Source organism: Rattus norvegicus, chromosome 14, assembly GCF_021556685.1.
Source record: "Rattus norvegicus strain SHRSP/BbbUtx chromosome 14, alternate assembly SHRSP_T2T, whole genome shotgun sequence".
In the NCBI taxonomy this organism is placed as follows: Eukaryota; Metazoa; Chordata; class Mammalia; order Rodentia; family Muridae; genus Rattus; species Rattus norvegicus.
Genome location: NC_141547.1, coordinates 1,266,427 through 1,291,192, shown reverse-complemented (window position 1 = coordinate 1,291,192; position 24,766 = coordinate 1,266,427). Strand labels below are relative to the sequence as shown.

Sequence of the window (24,766 nt, the reverse complement as noted above, 5' to 3'; positions counted from 1 at the left end):
CCATGGAATCCATCCATCCCTCACTTGTCTACCTTGATTTTTAAAAATACACTGGTTCCAGATCCACCTGGCTTCAAAGGTGCCCAAATTCTTAACTCAACCTGATCTATCTGGTTCTGCATCCACTGTGAGTCTATGTTTACCAAGTATTCAAGACCTTTAACCTTTAACCTTCCCTTTCTCCTGCACTCAGAAATCCAATTGAAAGTCATATAGAAGCCCTAGGAATGAGAAGTAGTGAGCGATCAGTGCAGGAAATCTGTCCAGATGTCCTTCCTACTGCCCTCTCCTATCTAGTGGCCCTGGTATCTACTCAGATGAGCTGCTTCCTTGAGACATTTTGATGGCTTTCACATTTGCTGGATTCTACGCTACTGGAATCCACATGGACCTGACTTTAGCTTTTATGTGAGGACAGGTATGGTTGAAGATGTGCTGGGTATTTAACTCCAGCCCCTCAGCCAGGACCTCACTCTTCCACATGTAACACACAGTATCAACCCTGAATGAAAACAGTCATGAAAATGGGTAGGGCCTCTGCCTCTACCTCCTGAGTGCTGGGATTAAAAGTGCGCACTACTACACTCCACCGTTAAGTGGCCATCTTAAAGCATATAAATACCCCATCTTTAAAATCTTTTTAAAATACCATGTTTTAGAAATGTATATTTAAAAAGATGAGAGTATTGTGCATAGTCTCATAACTTACATCCTTTATGCTTAGATTGGGTGACTTGTTCATAACAGCACTGAATATTTATTAAGCATGGACTGTATATGAATACCTCCTGTCTATTTTTATTACATGTGTAACTCCTAGGGTGACCATGTACAGATGTGCAGAAACCACAGAGCTGGTGAGCACAGAGCCCAACAGAGCCCAGGCCTGCACAGTCTGGACCCGTGCACACTAATCCTGTCCGTTTTAGACATGTCGGCATTCACACTCTTTCTCAGTCAACTTAGCTGTGTGTGAGCGCACTAAGTTGCAGTTAGCGTTCTTTTTTTTTTTTTTTTTTTTTTTTGTGGTTCTTTTTTTCGGAGCTGGGGACTAAACCCAGGGCCTTGCGCTTCCTAGGTAAGCGCTCTACCACTGAGCTAAATCCCCAGCCCCTGTAGTTAGCATTCTTGAACTTAAGAAATTTCATATACTCAGGGCTTCAACCAGCATAAGTGTTTTTCACTTAACTGTGCAAAGCGTTACAAGAACATAGCTCTAGTCTTGCTAGCAAATGATCCTTGGATCACAAAGGCAAGTTTTCCCCAAAGCCAGCTCCATGGGACTGTACATTCCTGCATATGCCTGTTGGCTTTACTGGCTGCTCCTCAAGGGCCCGAGTGTAGAGCAGACATGCGTCACCTTGGTTAGCTATACTGTCATAGTTAGGCATTCTCTAGTTAGATACATGTTTTAAATGAGGAAGTATTTACTTGAACTTTTCTAGATGGTACAAATGGATGTAATGTTTTGCTTTTTTTTTTTTTTTTAAGGGGAATTACTGAAGCTCGTTTTGTTTATGTCTTTGTCCTTGGCATTCTGTTCACCGGCACCAAAGATTTACTTAAAGCACAAGTCATTGCAGCAGACTTCAAAACCAAGATTGTAGGCTTGTGGGAGATACATAGTGGGCTAGTTCTTCTGGCAGCTCTGCTCTTGAGACCACACAACCTTCCAGTGTTAGCCTTTAGCCTCTTGATTCAGACTGTAATGACTAAGTTCATCTGGAAGCCCCTGAGACATGATGCAGCCGAGGTCACTGTAATGCATTATTGGTTCGGTCAAGCATTCTTCTATTTCCAGGTAGGTTTTCATTATTATCGTGGGTAGAAGGCTAGTGTGATGGTTTGTATGTGCTCGGCCCAGGGAGTGGCACCTTGTTGGACTAGATGTACCTCTGTGGGCTTGGGCTTTAAGACCCTCGTCCTAGCAGCCTGCAGATGAAGATGTAGGACTCTCAGCTCCTCCTGCACCAGGCCTGCCTGGACACTGCCATGCTCCAGCCTTGATCATCGTGAGCTGAACCTCTGAACCTGTAAGCCAGCTCCAATGAAATATTCTTATAAGAGATGCCTTGGTCATGGTGTCTGCTCACAGCAGTAAAACCCTGACTAGGTCAGCTAGTGACCTTTTATGTAAACTGTCTTTTAGTTCTTCTTTGGGAAAATGTTGTAAGGTGGAAGGTTATATGTGTTCAGTGAAAGAACTTAAAATGCATGAAAAAGTATTCTTAACTCTTACGTGTATTTTATTAGATAAATTACAGTTTGTCATTTTTAAAGGCTGGTTTAATGGCGCATGCCTTTACTCCTAGCACTGGGGAGGCAGAGACAGGTGGATCTCTATAAGTTGGAGGCCAGCCTGGTCTACAGAGTGAGTTCCAGGCCAGCCAGAGCTACATGGTGAAATCCTATGTCAAAAAACAAAGACACGCTCACTGTGATACATTAGACATCCATAAGACAATAGGTGGTGCTGTGCAGGCAGAAGAATTAGAGAGAACGGATTTATTACAAATGGTAAAGAGAACACATCAGGGTTGTTGTTGTTGTGGTGGTGGTGCTGGTTGTTTTAGGAATGTAGTAATTATACCTCCGTGTACCTTTGCCCCTGGAATTGAGGCTGTCCATGCTGGGAACTGCTGGGTATCTCTAAAGGTATCAGTCCCCTAAGGCCTGGAGGATCACAGGACTTTTTCCTAGTATTTAAGGAGCCAAACCTGCCTTAGTTTTGGTGTGTAGAAAGATGCCTGCATAGGTAGTGGAAACTAGAAGGATCTAGTTCTTCTAGCAATCTCACAGAGGTGTATAACATATCACCACAGATTCCTCACAATTCTGTGAAAATACACACCTCTCCTCTTTACCTGTCTTGTCCTGCTAGGTCAGCCTCTTACCTGTGCTCCTCTTTTGTTCTTGGTTCCGTATGTCTTCCAGCTTCACCTATGAAGCAACTCAAGGTTGTATGTTTATCCTTTTGACCCCAAAAGCCAAGAGTAGTTGAATTAAATTATAAGAATCTGCAACTTCTTAAGTGCTGTGACCAGATGGAGAGCAGCCTTGAGCTCAGTTTGCTCTGCTGGTCTGACTCTCCTGACTCTTTCTACCCTGGTCTTCCCTTAGACCAGCAAAGCTCTCCCATAATAGGTTCTAGACCCATAAATAGCCTGGGCACATGGTATAACTAATAGAATGTAGGGTGCCACCAGGTCGTATACTGCGTGTCTTGGGCCCTCATGTACCGTGTGCATTTCAGCAGTGCTAGGCTACAGCTAACCTCTTGTCTGCAGTAGAGAAGTTGGTTTGCAATCTGACAGCATCCAGGAGATGTGCTCGCGATGTGCGCCTCCTAGGACCACGTGCATCATCCTCAAGTGGAGGCTTCAAGGAAAGGTCTGTGAACTTGTCTTGAGCAGCTGATGTGTCTGGGGGAAGGTGTGAAATTGCTGCATTCAGTGTGCAAAATTCTTTAAAAGACTCCTTCTGTATAGGCGTTTTTCTACCACGTCCTGGTCTGGAGTAGGAGGGCGTAGAAAAGCACAGCCCATCCAGAGCCAGCTCAGTGGCTGACGCTCGATGCTCCGTGCGCCTCTGATTATGTACCCATGCTGGCATACAGAAAGAGCAACCTTGTTTCCTTCCATGTTCCAGGGCAATTCCAACAACATTGCTACCATCGACATTTCAGCAGGCTGTGTGGGCTTAGAGACCTACATGGAAGTCCCGGCCACATTCCTCACAGTGTTTGGAACATATGTAGGGCCTGTGCTTTGGGCCAGCCACCTTGTGTACTTCCTGAGCTCAGAAGGAAACAAGTAAGGCGCTCACTTTGTCTTCTAGAACAAATGTGATTACAGTTTGTGTGTTTTTAAGAGTAATAACATTATTTTATGTACAAGGCATCTGAATTCCAAAAGCTGGAGAATCTTTTTACTGATTGTAGATCAAAGGCCTGAGTCAGGTCTGAGGGACTCTGTTGGCCAGGTTTAAGTTTTTCAGTTCCAACAACACAACAAGAAAAGACCAATAAAGAAAGCCATGTGGCAAAACCAGAGAAAAACAGAGCCAGCCACCAACTGGCAAAGGCAAGAAGTCTTGAGGTGACTGGGGTCAGCGGGGGAAACCTGGAGATATCCCACAGCAAGAGACACTCTTCTGATCTCAGTCAGGAAATGGGAATGGGGACTGAGAACTCTTAGCTCAGCTCTGAGCCACTTCACATTCTTCTATTCTGAGGGCAAGGAGACAAAAGACATGGGCTCTGGCCTTCCAGAGTCCCTTTTGATGGTGCAGGAAGAATGTGTTAGGAGGAGCTGCTAACTGCCCAGGTTCTGAGTGAGTGAGCAGCTAAGAGTGCTGCTTGCTGACAGAAATGACCGCTGAATAGAAGTACAAGATGGGATACAATTTCAGCTACAGGTGAATGCCACTCTCTGCCTTCTCTGTGTAGGCTCTTGTGCCTTCCAGTAGTATGGAGGAACTTCCCAGGGTCTAGCTTGCTCAAGGTTCCCACTGTCAGGGTATGTGTAGCTCTCCGGGCGTGGTCAGCACATTCTAATCTGTCTCTATCTGTTTTCTCTATAACATCCCACTATCTCACTTTTGCTTCTAGTTGTTGATTTCTGTGTTGTTGTTCTCTGAAAGAAGGCCCCATGTTATCTAGAAGTTCACTACCACTGCTACCAGCCATATATTCATGGTCTCAGCTGTGCCATTGACTCTTAATGAGCCTGAACCATAGAAGGCTGCCCTCCCTCTGTGACACTGGACCTGCCTCTCATACACTGAGTGGACACAGCTCTATCAGCACAGAACCTTCCTCTGACTAGAGGTTCCAGACTTTTCAAATCCCGTATCCCAGGTGCACAGTGAAGTTGGAGCTTCCTGGTTCCCGTCCCCTCTGCCTGTTTGTGATGAGAAGAGTGGCTCTTGCTGTGGTGACCGTCAGGGATAACCCCTCCTGGGATGTCTCCCGGCTTCTGCTCACCACAGAGACTTGCAGGCTGCATGCAAACCCTTGTTCCTGCTAGAGTTTTTGTGGTTCTGCTTTTCCTCTGGCCTTGTAGCTTCTTTTACGGATTCGTTCTTGGTCGTTCATGTCCATGGCCCAAGTCTCTTCTCAGCTCTAGACTCAATAGCTCACCTCCTGTTGTATCTCCATGGAGGGCCCCAGATAGGGTGGAACTCAGCAAGCCCAAGACTAGAATGAGATGCTAATCCACTGGTTCTGCATTTCCCTCAGGTAAAGATGCTCAAGCATTAACTACAGAAATCTCCCAAGCTAGACAAGAAACTGTAGTAGCCTCAGCCAGAAAGAAAGCATCCTCCTTTGTAAACCACATTTGGATTGTAGAAAGAAACAGATAACTTCCCACAACCTGACACTTTGCTATTCAGAGGAGGAAGTGTTCTTTAGTCAGACCTAAACTTGAGAACAGGAATTCTTGAACTTTACCTGTAGATGTGCACACCTGTACTTTAAGACTCTAGAGACAGCCCCTCTTAAAGTATACAACCAAAATGTGGTTTACCGATATAGTGTACATTACATGAGGCTGTTGGGAACAGACTGGAAGTTGTGGTTGATGTGAGTTTCCTGCTCGCAACAGTGCAGAAATGCTATGCTGATATTATAGGAGCAATATGTACAATATTCTACATGAATAGTGCTAAAGACTGTCCCCCAAGTCAGTGCCATGTGGAAACCCAGTCCCATGTGCTGTCAGATCAGAAAGAAGTTCCATTCAGTAGACCATTGGCTCAGCACAGACACTCAATTTGTGCTCACTAGAGAGGGGAGCCAAAGCTCTTATCTAAAGGCTTGTACTGAGTCCTTACTCTTCGGTACACTGGTGTATTGTTCATGAGGCAGTGGCAGTCTTGGGCTGTGACAAGATAACCCTTCCACTTGGGCCAGGTACCAAGTAGGGACTAGCAGTTCAAGCATGAGGACTAAAACAAAGGAAGAACTGGGGCCATCTACAGAGGGCATCAAGTGTGATCTAACGGTTGGAGAGCTAAACAAGTTCAAGATGGGAAGCCAGTGAAGCCTGGGGTGGTGTTATGGAAGAGGGGTTAGCTAAAGCAGTCCACCAGTGACACCAGTGAAAAAATGGGGCGCTCGGTGCTCAGAACCGTCTTTTCTTTTGGCCACTGAGTAGTTGTTGGTGCCCAACATTGGCTAATGAGCATAGAAATATGAGATGTTTTGGGGTGTCCCAAAGTAGTGGGGTTGCCTGATCAACAGGGCTGAACATGCCTTACAGAACGTGCTCACCCAGGTGCACACAGTGTACAAACAGCCATGTGCACACACTTGTCACTCTGTCTCTGCACAAACCCTAGCAAGGCATGTCTTGCCACTCATGTGCTATGTTCAAGCCATCATTCCTACCATACGAACCTTTCCTTTTGCTTTTAAACCATCAATGCAAGCATTACATAAAATACATTTTATTCTCACAAGTCTGCAATAATCCTAGATTTGTAAGTTCCATAGTCCTAGCTTGTATGTCCTATCCATAGCCTGATCATTCTGAAAGGGCTTGTATGCATCATACAAATCCTCAAAGGTCAGGCTTCCCAGACCCTGCCTCAGACTCCAATTTTGCTGCCTCCTACACCCCTATGTTAAGCTGTAGCTTATCTGTGGCCGTTCAGGGATGTGTAGGCAGCATTCTTGCTTACTCTCTCAGGAGCATGGATCTCCCCTGGTTACAGGCAACTTTCACTGTGCATATATTCAGATGACCCCTGTAGGATGCCAGGTAACTTCCACAGGAAATGGAGCTCCTGTGGTTCACAGGTGTTTGGGGCCATTTATAAGAGCTTGAGCAGCAGGTACTGCCTTTCTCGTTACAGTTACTGTGTTCTTGTTGCTTTCTGTATTTTATGAACTTACTGAGTTTCACCTCTCCTTCCTAAAGGAATAATTTCTAGTCTTAACTTTTTATTACATTTATTTATTTGGTGTATGTGTGTGTGTGTGTGTGTGTGTGTGTGTGTGTGTGTGTGTATGTGTGTGTGTGTGTGTGTTATTTGACACACATATAAGTTAGAAGACAACTTGTTAAGAGTCAGTGTTCTTCTATCATATGGGTCCTAGGAATTGAACTTTGTCAGGCTTAGCAGCAATGCCTTTCTCCCCACTGTGCCATTCTGTCAGCTGAGTTTTGCCTTTCCTTGTACACATGTAGGACATTATCATCATGTCAGGTGACCCAACAAGTCCGCAGAAGAGCGATTGTGATGCCCACTAGTCCAGAAGCAAGTGTCCCTTGTCATTCACTTTTAAAGTGGCGGTGTGGATGAAGCGTTCTTGGGACATGCTCTGACATGTGTTTTCTATTTTGTTCATAGTGGTTCAGCACTGAGCCGCGCTTGCTTCTGCTATGCACTGATTTGCTCTGTTCCAGTTGCCACGTACATTGTTCTGGTGACATCTCTGCGCTACCACTTATTCATATGGAGTGTGTTTTCCCCAAAGCTGCTCTATGAAGGGATGCATCTGCTCATCACGGCTGCCATTTGTGCAGTGTTCACGGCCACAAACCAGACTCGCCACTCGAGGGCTTAGGTGGGGACAGATATTTGAAGCTGATCAGTAACTGTTTGCAGTATGGATTTGAGTATCGAACTGCTTACATGCAAGATTATTCTGTGGTGGAAAGAAAAAGGATGGGAAGCCTAGGGAATGAGTGGATAACTTAATTTTACTTAGATTTAAATTAAAACCAGATTGATAAAAGACTCCTTTTAAGATTTCCCCATTGATAATCACTTTCTCAATCCTCTCTGAGTGAGCTGTGACTGCTGTGCTTAAATGGATGGAAGAAAAGCTCTGGGCTTTATCATTGCGTTTATCTCGGAGAGCCCAGGGGCCCTGTAGGAGGAGCTGCGGCTGCTACAGGACTACATCAAAGACCTCGCACTCCTAAGAACTCCTAAGATCAGAGTTAGTAGCATTTGAAATGAAAACTAGGTCATTTTAAACATTACTCATTTAAAAAATGCTCTGTTAGTCGACAAGGTGGAGCACACTTGCATGATGCCATACTCAAGAGGGCAGAACCACGAGCGTCCAGACTGCTTAGACTACATAGGATGACCATGCCTCAACTCCTCCCCACCCCAATAAAAACTGCTGCATATTAATATAACAACGTAATTATATTTTTCAAAACAAATATTTAATGAGGAAAATAGTATTTTTATGTTTTTACAAATGTCTTAAATGACTCAATTGAAGATAGTTGGAATCTACATTTGATCTATTGTAATTTATGTCTGAAAAATAAGGAATCCATCTTCACTCAAATCTGTGGTTGGAAAAGTGTGAAGTATCTTAATACCACCTCTTCTCTGTCAGCTTGAATACTGTGCTTTGATACCAAAACAAAAATTGGCAGGTAGTATATAGGGTTTCATTGTTGCTGGGACAAGATCTCCCAAGTTTTGATCCTCCCCAGTCTCCCAAGTGTTGGGCTTGCAGGTGTGCGGCCCTGAGCCTGGTTTCAGGGGTTAGCTCTTCCAAGCTAGTTGGAAAGAAACAGGAGAGATGTAGTCATGTATGCAGGTTAAACTAGTGATCTGGTTAGGGTCTTTTTCGTAGTTTAAACATATTTCAGTCATGTAATTTTAAAGAGGCCTGTCCTTGAGCCAGTAGAATTGTGTCTATATTACCATGGACTCTGCTGACACAAAACTGATCTGCCAGGCAAGATATGCCCCTAATACAATAATGACATGAACGTCCTGGTGGTAACTAATCATTTTATGGTTGAATTTGAAACCTCATCTATATCATGCTGTGAACCTGGTCAAGCTCATGGTCAGAGAGGTCCTAGGCTCTAAGAGAAAGCTTACTAGTGTTTTTCACAATGGATATGTTGTCACACTGTCATTGGAATGTCTGTGTTTGCCACCCACAGATCAGGGCTGCTCTTAACCTTGGTCAGAAAGGCTGACAGAGGTTAATGCAAAGACTGTAGTTCGTCAGTGTGTGGAGAATAATTGACTGTTGAATCTTCCATCCCAAATGAACCATCTGTCTCTCTATTTCTATCTCTCTCTGTGTCTTTGTTCCTGTTATCTCCCCCCACACCCACCCTCCCAACAAACACACACACCAAAAATCAAAACATTTTAGAAGAAACAGAAAGAATGCAAGGGCTGGAGAATGAGGACAGGTGTTGTGAAATTCTGGTTACCTACCTAAGACCTGCACAAAATTTAGGTCCTCGACATTTTAACATAAATAGGGAAAGGGTACTTGGGGTACCAACCCTAGCTGAAGAGCTATTGTTAGTTAATGGCTGCTGGAGAAGGAGTCATTTTCCTTCAGACATATAGCCACTAATACGTTGCCTGTTACCTAGTCAATATCCACATTCACATCTAAGTGGGCCTAATTAAACTCTGTCACTAGGGGAAAAGAAGTGAAAGGAGGAGGAAGAAGCGTTCCAGAGGAGGGGTAGAAGAGGAGGATGGGGTAAAAATGGTCAAAATGTATGATATAGATGTACAAAATGATCAAAGATTAAATACTATATTTTAAGAGGGTAAGTTATGTTAAGTCTATGTGTATATATGCTATAGCTTGTGAATTTAAAGAGGGAAAGAAAAATCCACAATGTATTTGGTGTCATAAAAATTATAGTTTTATCATCTATTGTATTTTCTACAGGAAATAAATAATATGAGTTTTCTGTTGTTTAGACATTTAAATTCCTTAGATACTTCAATAAAAACAAGCCGTATAGCCCCCTCACATTAACTTTTGTCTGTTTTCTTTTGGCAAATACTAGGGGTCAAACTTGAGACCTTGCTCATGGTAGGTGAACAGCCAGACCTAAAGCCAGGCCCTCATGGCCAGGGCCTCCAGGGGCAGTGGGGAAACTGGGAAATTGGAGAAGGCTTGGGTGCCTCAGTCAAGCATAGCTATTCTGACATGCTCAGTGTCTAAACCCACTTGTTCTTATTTGTCAGGAGCTTCAGGGCCAGCCTTCCTAAAAGATTCTTCTCTTCAGCCGACTTCAAGTTTTTCTGTGTTTTAGCAGTGGTAGAGCATGGGCATCCCCTCCTTGTAGGCCCAGCAGACTTCCTCTCCTTTCCTAATCAGATTGACTTCCCCTCCTCCTCTGATGCTGTGCGGTGTTGCATCTCCTTCATTTCTACTTCTTTATTCATCGGTTTACCTAACTCAAGGCTTTCAGAAATAATGGCAGGGAAGGAAGTTCACTTTTAGGTATAAAAGGAGAATAAATTCTGGTAGGAGGAAAAAGTAGGTGGAAAAGTGCCCACAGCTTTGTTTTGCTCCTGACTCTTTCGGTGAAAATGAAACGTGAACACGTATCTCTGTTGTCCTTTCGCATCCACCACGGACACACTCTGCGTTTTTGTCTTGTGAGCAGTGACACATAGAGTAATAATAAAGCTGGCTGTGTGCTGTGTGCCTGTAACCCCAGCCCTTGAAAGACTGGGGTAGATAATCAGAGTTTGGTTGCTTTTAAAGACATTTTATTTTTATTACTTTTAAAATTATTTGTAGCCACGTGGGTCTGTGCACGTGAGTGCAGGTGCCTGTGGAGACCAGACAGTGTTGGACCCCTTGGAGCTGGACTTCAGAAGATTGGGAGCCACCTGATATGGGTACTGAGGATTGAACTCAGGTTCTCTGATCAAAAGCTCTTTTCATTTTTGAGACAAGGCCTCACTATGTATATGCAGCCTTGGTTCATGGGTAGACCAGGCTAGCCTCAAAATCCTGCAGAACCTGGTCAGGAGCTCTTCATTACCTTCACTCCTGGGAGCCAGCTGCTGTCAACAGTTTGTGGTAAGGAGAGGTGGTGGCAACTGGGTTGGTGTGAAGAAGGAAACCAGAATTATTAGGTCTGTTTGTCATGAGATTTGCTGCAAAACTGAGCTAAAGGTGAATCCAAACAGATAAAAACAAAATTTAGAGAAAATTCAGTATTTAATCTTTAAACCTTGCTTTCATAATGCAGGTTATTTCTAATTACCTTCTTAGCATATTAAATGGCTTTCATTTTGACATTTCTATAAATGTCAAAGTGTGCTTCCTTCACATCCATCCCCATTGCTTTCCTTTGCTCCCCTCCCCTCTCCTTTTGGTCCATTTTCTTCCCCCAAGATAATTCTTGCTTCTTTCCTGTCAGCCAAAATAACTTAAAAAACAAAGGCTTAGCATGTGGAGCTGCACAGCCCTCCCCCAACAGAGCAGGCTATTGCCACTGCTTTGTTTATCCCTCAGAACTTGATAGTAAGATCCCATTACTGATGATACCACATATATGAGTCATAAACATGGGAAAATCAAGTGTGTAGTGACCTGAGGGCTTCATCCCTACTGGCTAGCTTCCATAGTGCTAGAAGGTGCTATGCATGTTACCAAAGAAGAAAAGTAATTATCACTCTCACCTCGCTATGAACCCTGGAAATCACAATAATGACTTGTTTGTCCTGTGGTGCAACAGTGGTATGACCGTCACAGGAGTAACCAACCAAGTTCTGACTACATAAGGCCTGCTCCACAAGAGGAAACCGTCCTCGGCACAATTAACGAGGCCAAGAACTGTGGCTGGACAGACAGGTCTTGGTTCTGAAGGGAGAATTTACTACGATTATTCTGTTAAGTGGACTTAGTGTTAAAACAACCACTGATAACTTAGACTGTACCCACAGATCAGTACGTCTCTCAACGCTTAGCAGAGCAACCGCCTGTGGTAGGTGGCAGGTAACACAGACCCACAACTGGTCAGCATGCAAGACTAAGACTGCAGGGTGCTCAACCCTAATGGAACATCAGTCCCTACCCCCTCCCCAAAGGTCTGGGATCTTCATGAAATAGGGGTTGGGCAACCTTTGTTAGCCCAAGCCAGATGTATTACAAATGTGGAGGACTGGCTCTCTGCTCCTCCCTGTTCCAGAGACAGCCACATCTTCTCGTGTAGTGCCAACCTCCTCCCACAGACAAGATGGTGAAGGTCGGTGTGAACAGACTTGGCCATATTGGGTGCTTGATTACCAGGGCTGCCTTCTCCTCTGGATCTGGTAAAGTGGACATTGTTGCCATCAACGACCACTTCATTGACCTCAAATACATGGTCCACATGTTCCAGTCTGACTCTACCCACAGCAAGTTCAACAGCACAGTCAAGGCTGAGAATGGGAAGCTTGTCATCAACGGGAAGCCCATCACCATCTTCCAGGAGCGAGATCCCGCTAACATCAAATGGGGTGACACTGGTGCTGAGTATGTCGTGGACTCTACTGGCGTCTTCACCACCATGGAGAAGGCTGGGGCTCACTTGAAGGGTGGGGCCAAAAGGTTCATCATCTCTGCCCCTTCAACCGATGCCCCCATGTTTGTAATGGGTGTGAACCACGAGAAATATGACAACTCCCTCAAGGTTGTCAGCAATGCATCCTGCACCACCAACTGCTTAGCCCCCCTGGCCAAGGTCATCCATGACAACTTTGGCATCGTGGAAGGGCTCATGACCACAGTCCAAGCCATCACTGCCTCTCAGAAGACTGTGGATGGCCCCTCTGGAAAGCTGAGGCGTGACGGCCGTGGGGCAGCACAGAACATCACCCCTGCATCCACTGGTGCTGCCAAGGCTGTGGGCAAGGTCATCCAGAGCGGAACAGGAAGCTCACTGGCATGGCCTTCCATGTCCCTACCCCCAATGTATCCGTTGTGGATCTGACATGCTGCCTGGAGAAACCTGCCAAGTATGATGACATCAAGAAGGTGGTGAAGCAGGCATCCGAGAGCCCACTAAAGGGCATCCTGGGCTACACTGAGGACCAGGTTGTCTCCTGCAACTTCAACAGCAACTCCCACTCTTCCACTTTTGATGCTGGGGCTGGCATTGCTCTTAATGACAACTTTGCTGGTATGACAATGAATATGGCTACAGTAACAGGGTGGTGGACCTCATGGCCTCCATGGCCTCTAAGGAGTAAGAAACCGTGGACCACCCACCCCAGCCCAGCAAGGATACTGAGAGCAAGAGAGAGGCCCTCAGTTGCTGAGGAGTCCCCATCCCAACTCAGCCCCCAACACTGAGCATCTCCCTCACAATTCCACCCCAGACTCCCATAATAACAGGAGGGACCTAGGGAGCCCTCCTTTCTCTTTGAATACCACCAATAAAGTTTGCTGCACCCCTCCCAAATATGGAGGACAAAAGGTGGGCCCAAAATACCCCCAGCAGCCGAGTGTTGAGGTGCTGTTGGTACTGGATAACTGCTAGGAGAGAGAGTCAACTTACTTTAATGGTGTGACCTTGGGTCCAGACTCCAAAGCAGGATGTACTCCCAAGAAAAGCTAGGCAATATGAATTAGACTCAGTAGGGTTTTAAAAGAAAGTAGGGGGAAAAACAAAAACATGAAGTTGGGTGGGAAGGGGGTAAGCATGGATCTGGAAGGAAAGGGGGTGACCATAAAATACTGGAGTGGAATTTGGGGGCTGGAGAGATGGCTTAGTGGTTAAGAGCATTGACTGCTCTTCCAGAAGACCCAGGTTTCACCGACATGAAAATTTATAACTATCTGTTGTTCCAATTTTAGAGGATCTAACATTCTCTTCTGGCCTTTGTGAGCATAGCACGTATGTGGTACACAGACATATTTACAGGCAAAACATTCATACACATAAAATTAAGATAAGTAAAATTAAAAATAAATATTTTGCAAAGATTTAAAATATCCTTAAAAAATCAGGCTTTAGACAATTTTCTTATGAATGTCATCACTGGACTCTAAATTGTACCTTTTCATTATTATTATAACTACAAAAATAACATCCAAATTCATTAAATGAGTGGAGGGATGGCTAAGCCAGTAAAACGCTTGCCCTACAAGCGTGAGGCCCAGAGTTTGATCCTCACAATCCATAAGAAAGCCCCAGGAATAGTGATGCACATTTGCAGTCCCACTGGGGACAGGTAGCAGGGTCACAGCAGTTTGCTAGCTAATCAATCTAGCCTGATTGATGAGCTGCTTCAGGCCAATGTGAGACCCTATCTCAAAGGAAGTGGGCAGCCTACCTGAGGATGACATCCAGGATTGATCTTTGTCTCCACATGCGTGTACGCAGGTCCATATGCACATAAACCACAGGAACATAAAATGCACAAACAAACACCACTGGTCTGGACAGTGGTGATGTAAGCAAGCAGGTCTCTCTGTGAGGGCAGCCTGGTCTACAGAGTGAGTTCCAGGACAGCCAAGGCTACACATTGAAACCCTGTCTCAACAAAACAAAAATAGGACAAGCAAAACAAAACACTAATAGAACTCAGACTCAATTCCTATTTCTAATTAGTAACAATCATGACAAAACTCAGCAAGGTCAAGTCAGAAGAAACTTCCTTAATTTTTTTTTAAAGTGTCTACTGAGAATCATAGCAAATCTATCATGATCGCTAACTTCAGAGACCTTGGGCCTGCATCCCTTCCCCTCTCCACTCAGGTGGGTACAGATTCTAGCAAGTCTGGTAAGACCAGAAATACACTGAGGGTTTGGAAGGCAAGAAACAACTACCATTACTTATGTGATAGGGAAATGATTATTAAGAAATTTCAATAAGGATGCTTATAAAATCAATACACAGTCTTTAAACTAGCACCAAGACAACATAGAATGTAAACAGTGTCCTACATAACTGCAAACAGATCTGTGGAAAGGTGAAGAATTTCAGTTGTGCAGAAGGCATTCTGCCCACAGTAGTTTACGGCCAACTCAGTTCGAGGTCATTTAGGCAGAGGACCATGAAGTAAAGACCGTCTCATCTTGTTGACGTAGGGATGGTGCCAGGAGCACTAAGGACACTTGGAAATGACAAAACCTGGGTTTCATTAGCAAACAGTAAAGGGGAGGAGATGGTGCAGACCTGGGAAACGGTACTACAAACGGCTTAGAGATGGTTTTCATATTTGTTTATTTATTTTGGTTTTTCAAGACTGGGCTTCTCTGCCCTGGCTATCCTGGCCTCAGAGTCAGAGATCTGTCTGCTGCCTCTTGAGTGCTGGGATAAAAGGCATGCACCGCCACAGTCTGGCTGAAATAGTATTTCTTAATAAAGGTGATAAGGTCACAAAGGACACACACATTTATACCTGCAGACCACACAAAGGCATATGATAGTAAAGGATAAAATGGGAGGTGTGCTCACACTGCAAACAAAAATAAAGCCCTACATGAATTAGAGGCATAGGCACACAAACAAAAACAACAGCAAAAAGCAAACAACAGGAAAACCGATTTCACAAGAAAGAAAACTTTGGGATCAAGAATCAAGAGGATTTCCTAAGAATAAAACAGGGAACACAGTCTTTAAAAGAGGTTAACAAATGTGACACATGTTTCGCCAAATAAGAACAAAGTTGTAGGGGCTGGGGATTTAGCTCAGTGGTAGAGCGCTTACCTAGGAAGCGCAAGGCCCTGGGTTCGGTCCCCAGCTCCGGAAAAAAAAGAACCAAAAAAAAAAAAAAAAAAAAAAAAAAAAAAAAAAAAAAAAGAACAAAGTTGTACTTGAGAGAAGGCATCTGCAAACCCTGGGCTAATCTGGGTATCCCAGTGGAGACATGTTTGAGAATCGGGTGTTAACAGGAGATAAGGGCATGAAGGCTAATCCTAGCCATAAGAATTCATTACAGGGGTGAGTAAGCTATCGTTAACGTGGATTATCACAGCATGGGTTAGTTATTTCCGATGGGCTAGTTATGGCACAGGTGACATGAGGTGTGGGGTTATTACAGAATGTGAGTTAATTATTACAGGACACAGGTTATTACAGTGTTAGTTATTATGGTGTGGGTTACTCATTACAGGAGTGAGTTCCTGATAACAGCAAATTGGCCATTTGCTGACTTGCCTTACTTCTTTCTATCATGGATTGAAGGCCCTCCAGTAGCTGGTACCTTGATCTGGAATTTTCTTGTCTCCAGAACTGACTGATCTGTTGTTTATGAAGCACCTCACCCCAAGTATTCTATTAGAGTAACAGGAGCTACACTTAAGACAAGTGGTATCTAGGACATACAAATCAACCTGTGGTGGTTTGAATGGTAAATGCCCTCATGGGCTTATGTATTTAAACACGTGGAAGACTGTGGAACCTTTAGAAGGCAGAGCCTTTCTAGAGGAAGCATGTCTCTGAAGGCAGTCTTTAATGGTCTCTCTCTCTCTCCCTCTCCTCCCTCCCTCTCCTCCTCACCTTCTTCCCTGTCTTTCTCCTGTATGCACAATACAATGTGATCAGCCAGCTGTCTACTCTTGCTACTACACCATGCCTTCCTGTCATTATGGATTCTTATGTCATATATTCCTCTGGTACCGTAAGCCCAAATGAACTTCCTTAAGCTGTTTTTTGTTGTTTTGTTTTGTTTGGGGGGGGTTTGGGGTTTGTTTGTTTTTGTTATGACTTTTTTAATCATAGCAACAAAAAGATATATCTAATACAGCAAGTTCTACAACTAATACAGAAGTCTTATTTATCAAATAGAAAGAGAAGCAATTTTTAGAAAGCTAGGAAAAGAGCATAGAAGACACTGAATGCTCAGTAAGACTTCAAAACACTTATAATAAAAGAACCTCACGGCACCCTACAAGATGGCAAAGTTCCTGAAACCAGGAACACCAGCTTCTGAGAAAGCTAGGAAATAACCTTTCCTGTGCCTCTATGTAGAAAATTTCACTGTGCACAGCAATCCTGCAATACCTGTTGGAGCTAAATGATACACACCCTAACCCTCAACTCAGAAGAAAGCATGACTGTAGCAAGACCATGAACAGGAGTCTCATTGTTTCCTGTTGCTCTGACAAACTACCAAAGCTGGATATTTTATGCAGAAAAGTGGTTTATTTGCTCACAGTTTTGCAGACCTGGGAGCATGGTACTAACATCTGATAAGGACTCTGTGACTGCATCACAATGTGGCAGATGGCTTCACGGTGAGTGGGCATACAAAAGGAAGAGGTCCCATGGCAAAGCAAAAAGCAAGTCTTGATAGATCACTATGCAAGACTAACATTAATCCCTTCCAAGTGTAGCACAGCTCCTGATGATTGTACACTAGCCTCATCTCTTAAAAGTCACACTGCCAAGGACCATACTTTGAAAACAAAACCATGAGAGACACTAACCACATCCAAATCACAGTGATTAACTACGACTTCTTTTATACCTTCTTTTCGAGTTCTTTAAGATTATTTTGAATACCTTTGAGGCAACTTAATAAATTTCCATTATTTGACATTAGTTACCCAAGAATTAATGCATTACTTTCAAGGGTCAGCCTGTATTCTGTTAAGAATTTCTGCATTGGGGTTAGGAAGATAACCCTAGCGGTAAAAGCTCTTGCCAAAAAAAGCAAGAGAGCCAGAGCTCAGATCTCAGGATCCATGTAAAGGCCAGGTGGGCATGACAAGCTACAACTCCACCTTGTAAGAAATCTCTAAAGCAAACTGGCTTGCAAGACCCTACCTCAAAGAAGAAGGTAGAGTGATTAAAGATTCCCAGCATCAACTTCAGACTTCTACATGTGCATGCACATATCTGTACCCACACATGAACACACACATACATATGCACACATACATCACACAAATACACATATAAAAAGAAAAGAATTTTTGTGTGTATGAGTTGTACGGGTGCACTTTTCTTTCTTGTGATGTATTTGTCATGCTTTTCTATGCAGCTAGTGTTAGCCTCCACGAGCATGTTAGGTTGTGTTTCCCATTCTGAGATGCAGAAGAAAATCCAACTTGGTTTCTCTCACAATACGCAATGTCTGTGAGCCCCAGGTGTATGGAGGGTTTTGTCCACACCCCCAAGGAAGCAAAAACTTGTGCAGCAGACATCAGCAGTGTCCTCTGATTCAGCTCAACTCTAACACTATCTACTTAGAGACAAACTATCAGATCCCACGGATTGGGAGCTCAATCCTAAACGTTGTCCCACTTCTGGTACAAATGCCAAGTCCTAGTCTGTTTTACCAGGGTTTCTGACAGAGCAGCTGTAAGGCAAGTGTACTAGTCTATTTTCAGCTGCTATGACAAAATACCAGGCCTCCAGAAATGACTCAATAAGTAAGTGTGTTTACAGCTCTTGTAAGGAGCTATGTTCAGTTCCCAACACCCACATTAGTTAGCTCACAAGTGCCTATAACTCAATTCCAAGAAATCTGACGCCCTCTTCTGGCCTCCACGGCACTTGCATGCATGAGGTTTATGTAGGCACATACATATACACATACAATTTAAAACCCCAACTAAGCAGTTTACAGGGAAAGGGAGGGGTATATTTAGCCTTGTCACGGAAGTTCAAGGGCATGGTGCCAGCTTCTTGTCTCTTAGGAGGCTCCTTGCAGAGGGCCTTAAAATAGTGGGAGTGCAAGAATGGTCATGCAATGAAACAGGAAGCAGAGAGCGGAGAGGAACCACTTTGCTCTTTAATGATAGCTCACTCTTGTGGGAACTAATGCATTCTGCAAGAACAGCATTAATCCTATCCAAGGGCAAATCCCACTGACCTCTTTATCCTGCAATAAACCTGCCTCTTAAAAAGTTTCACCACCATTTTAGTGCTGCTATTTTGGGAACAGAGTTTCTAACATGAACCTTCAGAGGATGCACTCAAGCTATATGCAAACTGCAGCAGCAGAACTTTTCCTACACCACTGACTATAATGGCGAAAAGAGAGATAAACACTTCAGTGGAGGGATCATAAACGGCCCTGCCTATACGATGGAGTAGAGTGTCAGGAAAAGTGAGTCAGGTTTCACACAGTCATACGTGAATCTCAGAAACATGAGAACAAAAAGCATATTCACAAAAAATAAATACAGTGTGTTTATGTAAAACTTTTAAATGTGCAAAAGAATACACCATACTGCACATGGGAACACGTGCAATTTTGTATCACCCCCAAACATGCTTCATCACTGTTCTGTTGCTCTGAAGAGACACTATGAGGCAACACTTCTAAAAGAAAGCATTTAATTGGGGATTGGCTTAGAGCTTTAGAGGATTAGCCCAGTATTTTGGCAGGGAGTATGACTGCAGGCATGACAGGCATGGTACTGGAGACATAGCTGAGAGCCGCACCTTGATCTGCAGGCAGAGCAAGAACCTGGGCCTGTATGGGCTTTTGAATTCTATTAAAGAGTTCCACTCCCTGGTAACTGAGCATTCAAATAGATGAGCCTGGGAGGGCCATTCTTATCCAAACCACAGTGGTAGGCTCATATGTTTAAATACTTCTTCACCAGTTGGTGGACTGTTTGGGAAGGATTAGGAGGTGTGGCCTTGTTGGAGGAGATGCATCACTGGGGATGGACTTTGAGGTTTCAAAAGCCCTCACCATTCCATTGGCCCTCTCTGCTCACATTCATAGATGCACTGTGAGCTCTTGGCTACTGCTCCAATGCTCCCCACCATGCTGGCTATGGTTGCCTCTGAGACTGTTAGGCCCCAGTAACTCTTCTTTAAGTTGCCTTGGCTATGCTGTATCTTCACAGCAATAAAGGGGTAACTAAGACAGGGATGACCCACCAGGTTAAGGTAATTGGTATCTCAAAGGATCAGAGGGAAGCATTACAGAAGAGCTCAGGATATTCCTGTAAGTTTATGTAGGAGTAAAAAAAAGAAAGGAAAGGTGGACTGAAATGAGGGAAGTAATTTAAAACCTTTTCTTCTCCATTTGTTTTTAGTTTTAAATTTTTGCTGTAATTTTGATGAGTGTGTAAATAGGACTGAATAGGTGTATTTGTGGTATAATATGTTCCAAATTTGTCCTAGTTTTCAATACAAGAAACAAGTAGAAGGAGGTGGCTCTAATCTCAGAGGCTGACTGTCAACACTACTGTCCAGACCTCGAGGGTCTGTCTAGACTGCGCTTATGCTCAAGCTGGCTGACAGCTGCTGGTGACTTGAATGAGCTCAATCAGGAGGGTGCCACAGGGTGTCAAGCTTCCTGGAAGGGGTTTTGGGGGTAGGCAAGACTCTCATTGGAAGAGGATAGGTATGTAATTTGAGAGAAGGGTACATTTAGAGGCTCGAGGGACCTTGAACAAGTGGTGAGCAGACAGCTAAACGTCTATCTTTAAGAACAGTCGAAGCAAATACAGAGGCAAATGCCAACAGCAAACCACTGAACTGAGAATAGGACCCCCGTTGAAGGAATCAGAGAGAACTGGAAGAGCTCGAAGGGGCTCGAGACCCCTTATGAACAACAATGCCAAGCAACCAGAGCTTCCAGGGACTAAGGCACTACCTAAAGACTATATATGGGGGGTTGGGGATTTGGCTCAGTGGTAGAGCGCTTGCCTAGGAAGGGCAAGGTCCTGGGTTCGATCCCCAGCCCCGAAAAAAAGAAAAAAAAAAAAGACTATACATGGACTGACCCTGGACTCTGACCTCATAGGAAGTAATGAATATCCTAGTAAGAGCACCAGTGGAGGGGTTGGAGATTTGGCTCAGTGGCAGAGCGCTTGCCTAGGAGAAGCGCAAGGCCCTGGGTTCGGTCCCCAGCTCCGAAAAAAAAAGAACCAAAAAAAAAAAAAAGAGCACCAGTGGAAGGGGAAGCCCTGGGTCCTGCTAAGACTGAACCCCCAGTGAATGTGATTGTTGAGGGGAGGGCGGCAATGGGGGGAGGATGGGGAGGATGGGGAGGGGAACACCTATAAGGAAGGGGAGGGGGAGGGAAAAAAAAAGAACAGTCGAGGCTGTCCTACTGGCTACCTGCAATCTGGGCTGTAAAACTCCCACACCTGCCCTACCAAGCTCCAGTCCTACCTCGACCCAGGCCCCAGGAAGACCACTGACTCCCGGCTGTGATTCTGGAGGGAGCAGACAGCTCTCATCTGCATATGGAAGTCCTCTCAGACTCTTTTCCCACCTGTTTTGAGGATGAAGACCTGTTCACACACCACCACCACCTGTATATGTCTTTAAGACTAATTAGCCTTGGCCTGAGGCAAGGCCCCCCAGCTAGATCTACACCTCGACCCAGTTATAAGTAGCAAAGGGCATGACCACTTCAGCCCAGACGAGCTTCTCCAGAGAACCCTGAGGTGAGCTCTGGGCTCTCCGCCACCCTGCGGCAGCGTGAGTAGGTGGCTGCACAGTGGCAGCTGAGCTTCGGTGTGGGAGAGGCAAAGTCACGCATTTAAGGAAAAAATAACCCGAATTACACTTTAAAAAGCAGGAGGGGCTGTCATGGGCAGGCCCCCGCAGACCCTCCTCCAGGGTAGTTCCTGTTCCTACGGAAGCATGGGTTGGGGGGTGCAGTGTGGGAGTGCTGCAGCAAAGGGAAACTGAGGATGTGGGAATTCGAAGACGACCTCTTCCGGGAAGAGCCCGGGGCAAACAGGAGGGAAGACCTTCTGAGGGCTCAAGAGGAACAGTTTGGGAGGCTCCGAAGATCCTGATAGAGCAAGCAGAGACAGCTAAGGAATTGGTGTATCACCTCGTCCACAGATGCTGTAGCAGCCGGGGCCTGTGCTACTGGAAACAAGTCTCTTCCCCAGACAAGGCCCTTTGAGGGCTGTGTAAGTGCCAGCCTGGGCTATCAAAGTACTCAGTTATTTGTGGCTGTCTTAAACAAAATTGCAAATAAGACAAATGTAAGAAACTTTCTGCACTTGCTTTTACTGCTTCATCTTTTTCTTCAGGCTACTCACGCGGCATGACTTTTCAGATCTGTGAGCCCACGAGGCCTACTGTGCGCTTGGCCTTGCTGCACAAGGTTGGTACAATTTCCTTCCTGTCTGTACCTGAGACCTCAGAAGACCTCAGGTTCTACTACTGGAGGGAAAGAATGCACTTGGCCCAGGTTCCACAGAGATGAAAATAGATGTCTGTCTCCCGTGCTGACCTGGGTCATCTCTACGCTCCCACGCCAGCCCTGAATCTGTGCACGGTACGTACCCCACGAGTGCCCTCCATGAGTTAATAAAAGTCGATGATGCCAGCAATAAAATTCCCCAAGTCCATTGAGCACTTGAGAGCATCAGGAAGTCCATTCCTTGTCAGTGTTTGTCCACTAGCCCTACCCATTCCTTCAACCAACCCCACATCCTACTGTGCATTCTACCTCCTAGATGTTATTACAGGCACACGATTGTGGGGATTCTACCATACGCCACTCATTGGGAATATCCTAGATACATCCCAAACCTGCTCATGCAGAGCAGAAGAGGCCCGGTCTACCTCTGGTTCAGGTTCAGGACTGGTCATGTCTCCTGGATGAAGGGCATGAAGAGGTTCTCCCAGTTGAACAAGGGGCAATGGAGGAGGAGTTGGACATAGAAGGCTTGTATTCCTGGCTATAGGAATATGGCTTAGGTAAGCAAGCCAAGGAAGGCTGGGTCAGGTTGGTCCTGCTGTAACAAGTAGACATATGATAGGGACCTCACTTCTGCTTCCTTTGGGGGCATGTGTGCTGGGGTCCCTAAGTTCCTCCGTCTTCTTCCTACAAACCAGGTGTTAGCAGTTTCAGGGCCTTGAGAGGACATAAATGGCCTGAAGCACCAGAAGCAGCGCGGTCCACACACTCCTGTTATCCTCACTGCTATTACATCACTCGAGAGGCCCTTCCTTCCTCCTGTCCACATTTCTGCTCTCACTGTGTAGTCTCCCCTCCTCCCTGACCCATGCCCCTCACAGAGAAAGATAAAAATGGCCCTCTTGGAATGCCATCAGGGCTCAGACTCAGGCTTAGCGACCACCCACTATCTCTGTCCATTCCTCAGCCTCCAGATGCTATGATTCCTCCTTTGTCTCAGATGCCCACCTCTGATAACATCATGGCCTTCCCTCATATACACAATAGTCCAGGAATATTGTTGTAGGTCCTCACAGCTAGTGAGTCACTGGATTCCCCCATTGAAAATCTGCATCAGCTCTTCCCCAGCCCCGGGCAAACCATAGTCAAGATGTTCCTTTCCTTCTGGACTTTTTCTGAGTAAAGCAACACGGCATGACAAAGTTTCGGGAAAATGTCACATCAAGTGTAGAGACGAATGCCAGGCATTTGGTGGCTCACACCTTTAATCTCAGTGCTTGGGAGGCAGAGCCAGGCAGATCTCTGAGAGTTTAAGACCAACCTGTTCTACAGACCAAGTTCCAGGACAGCCAAAGCTACACAGAGAAACCGTGTCTTAAAACACCAAAAAGAAAAAAAAATGATGAAGGAAGAGGTCCCTAAGTGACTCAGAAATGTCTTCAAAGGATTATCATAGAGGTTGCCTGGAACCTGGAGGACGGAGAAGCAAGAGGCCTGAACAGCAGGAGGCCAGCCTGCCCTGCCCATTGCTGTAAGAAAGCCCAGGGAAGGCTCAGAAGAGCCCGTGACCTTCTGCCTCCTTATCTGGCTCCTTTCCTCACCATAGTTGGCCATGAACAAGGAAGTGGCCAGAAGAGCATACATTTTGTGGAGTATCCTGTGTGTTAAAAGAGATTTTATTGATCCAACAGTGACGTTCATTGAGGATCAGTGGCTGATAAAGTGAAATATCACAAGATCAGAGATTCTCTGACGGAAAACCACACGTATAAAATATAAAGCACAGACACCAAGAACACTGTGTTGAACTTACCTGTCCTTGACTATCCTCCCAGCCAAACAACTTGCATCTTTGGAAATCTGTCCATCTCTGCTTGCAAAAGACCATCTCAGCTGGGCTCGTTGACTCCACACTGCCTGCTGTATGTGATTCTGCCTTAACTGCACATGGCCTCAGGGAGGGGCTAAACTCTACAGGCCAGGGAAGATTGGCAGGGGGGAGGTCCACTGACGTCTCTGGGAAAGCCAGCATCTGTGCTGAGTCACACTTTCCAACAGGGCCTTTTGTGTGGACGACCCATACCTTTCACCTATGATCAATAACCTCATTGGTTCCTCAGAGTGAGGAAATCATACTTTGTCGTTGGGACCTTAGGAGGAGGGGGAGACCATTGGTTTCTCTCCCTCTGGGAAGGAAGTTTAGCAACAGAATCACCAGACTTCTCTTATCCCAGCAGTTGCTTAGAATTCAGTTTTTGAGAAAAATAAGCATAGTTGCTTGCTGCTGTTCTAAACTCATTTCTTTCTCCCTTTTGGGGTTCCCTGCCCCCCTGTGGATTAGGCAGTAAACCAAGCTGGGACACTGGGCCCTTGGAATTACACCTGGTGACATGAGACCACAGCGGACTCTCAGGTGGAACAGGAATATAAACAACTGATTCTACTCATGCTTATTGGTCATAAGGTCTCTGCCATTTATTACTCTTCTCTGAGCCCGTGGTGAGAAGAAATACTTTGGGTGATGGTGACTTTCGGGGATACTGTAGGATGAGCCCATCTTCACAAGGAGGTGCCAGGTGGCCAACGCTGGAGTTGCATGTAGCAGGCTCTGAGCCTGGGAATTCAGCCTGACAGCCTAACCCTTGCCCAGGTCCCAGAGCATCCCACCATGAACCCATTGAAATGCCTTGACCCTGGAGATGGTCCTCTCTGATTGCCTGTTCCCACTTAGCTCTGGCCTCAGAGGTTCCTGCATGTTCACCCTATGACATAATACTGCAGCAGAGAGAAAAATACAAGACCAGGGGCCCACAGCCAGCCCACAAAGCCAAGAATGGATTCCACTCTGTCTCTCATGCCCCAGACCTATTTGGCCTGGCCCTCAAAACATGCAAGAGACTATATATGCATGTTCATGTGGATATGCACGTGTGTGTGCATTCATTA

General features: G+C 45.2%; 1 protein-coding gene and 1 pseudogene across 13 annotated transcripts in view; both read left to right on the top strand.

Moving 5' to 3' along the window:
* Positions 1–9,772, top strand: part of Pigg (phosphatidylinositol glycan anchor biosynthesis, class G) — a 28,345-nt gene extending 18,573 nt beyond the window's left edge. For 4 of the 13 annotated variants that reach the window (XR_015636485.1, XR_015636481.1, NM_001427662.1 and 1 more), the window contains 3 exon segments: positions 1,492–1,801; positions 3,649–3,812; positions 7,357–9,772. Coding sequence is in view for 4 of the 13 variants with exons in the window: in NM_001427662.1 (NP_001414591.1) it covers positions 1,492–1,801; positions 3,649–3,812; positions 7,357–7,573 (691 nt within the window). In the remaining 9 variants the exon portion in view is untranslated. 13 annotated transcript variants of the gene reach the window in all.
* Positions 9,773–11,905: 2,133 nt separating this feature from the next.
* Positions 11,906–13,073, top strand: LOC148001175 (glyceraldehyde-3-phosphate dehydrogenase pseudogene; annotated as a pseudogene).
* The last annotated feature ends 11,693 nt before the right edge of the window (positions 13,074–24,766 follow it).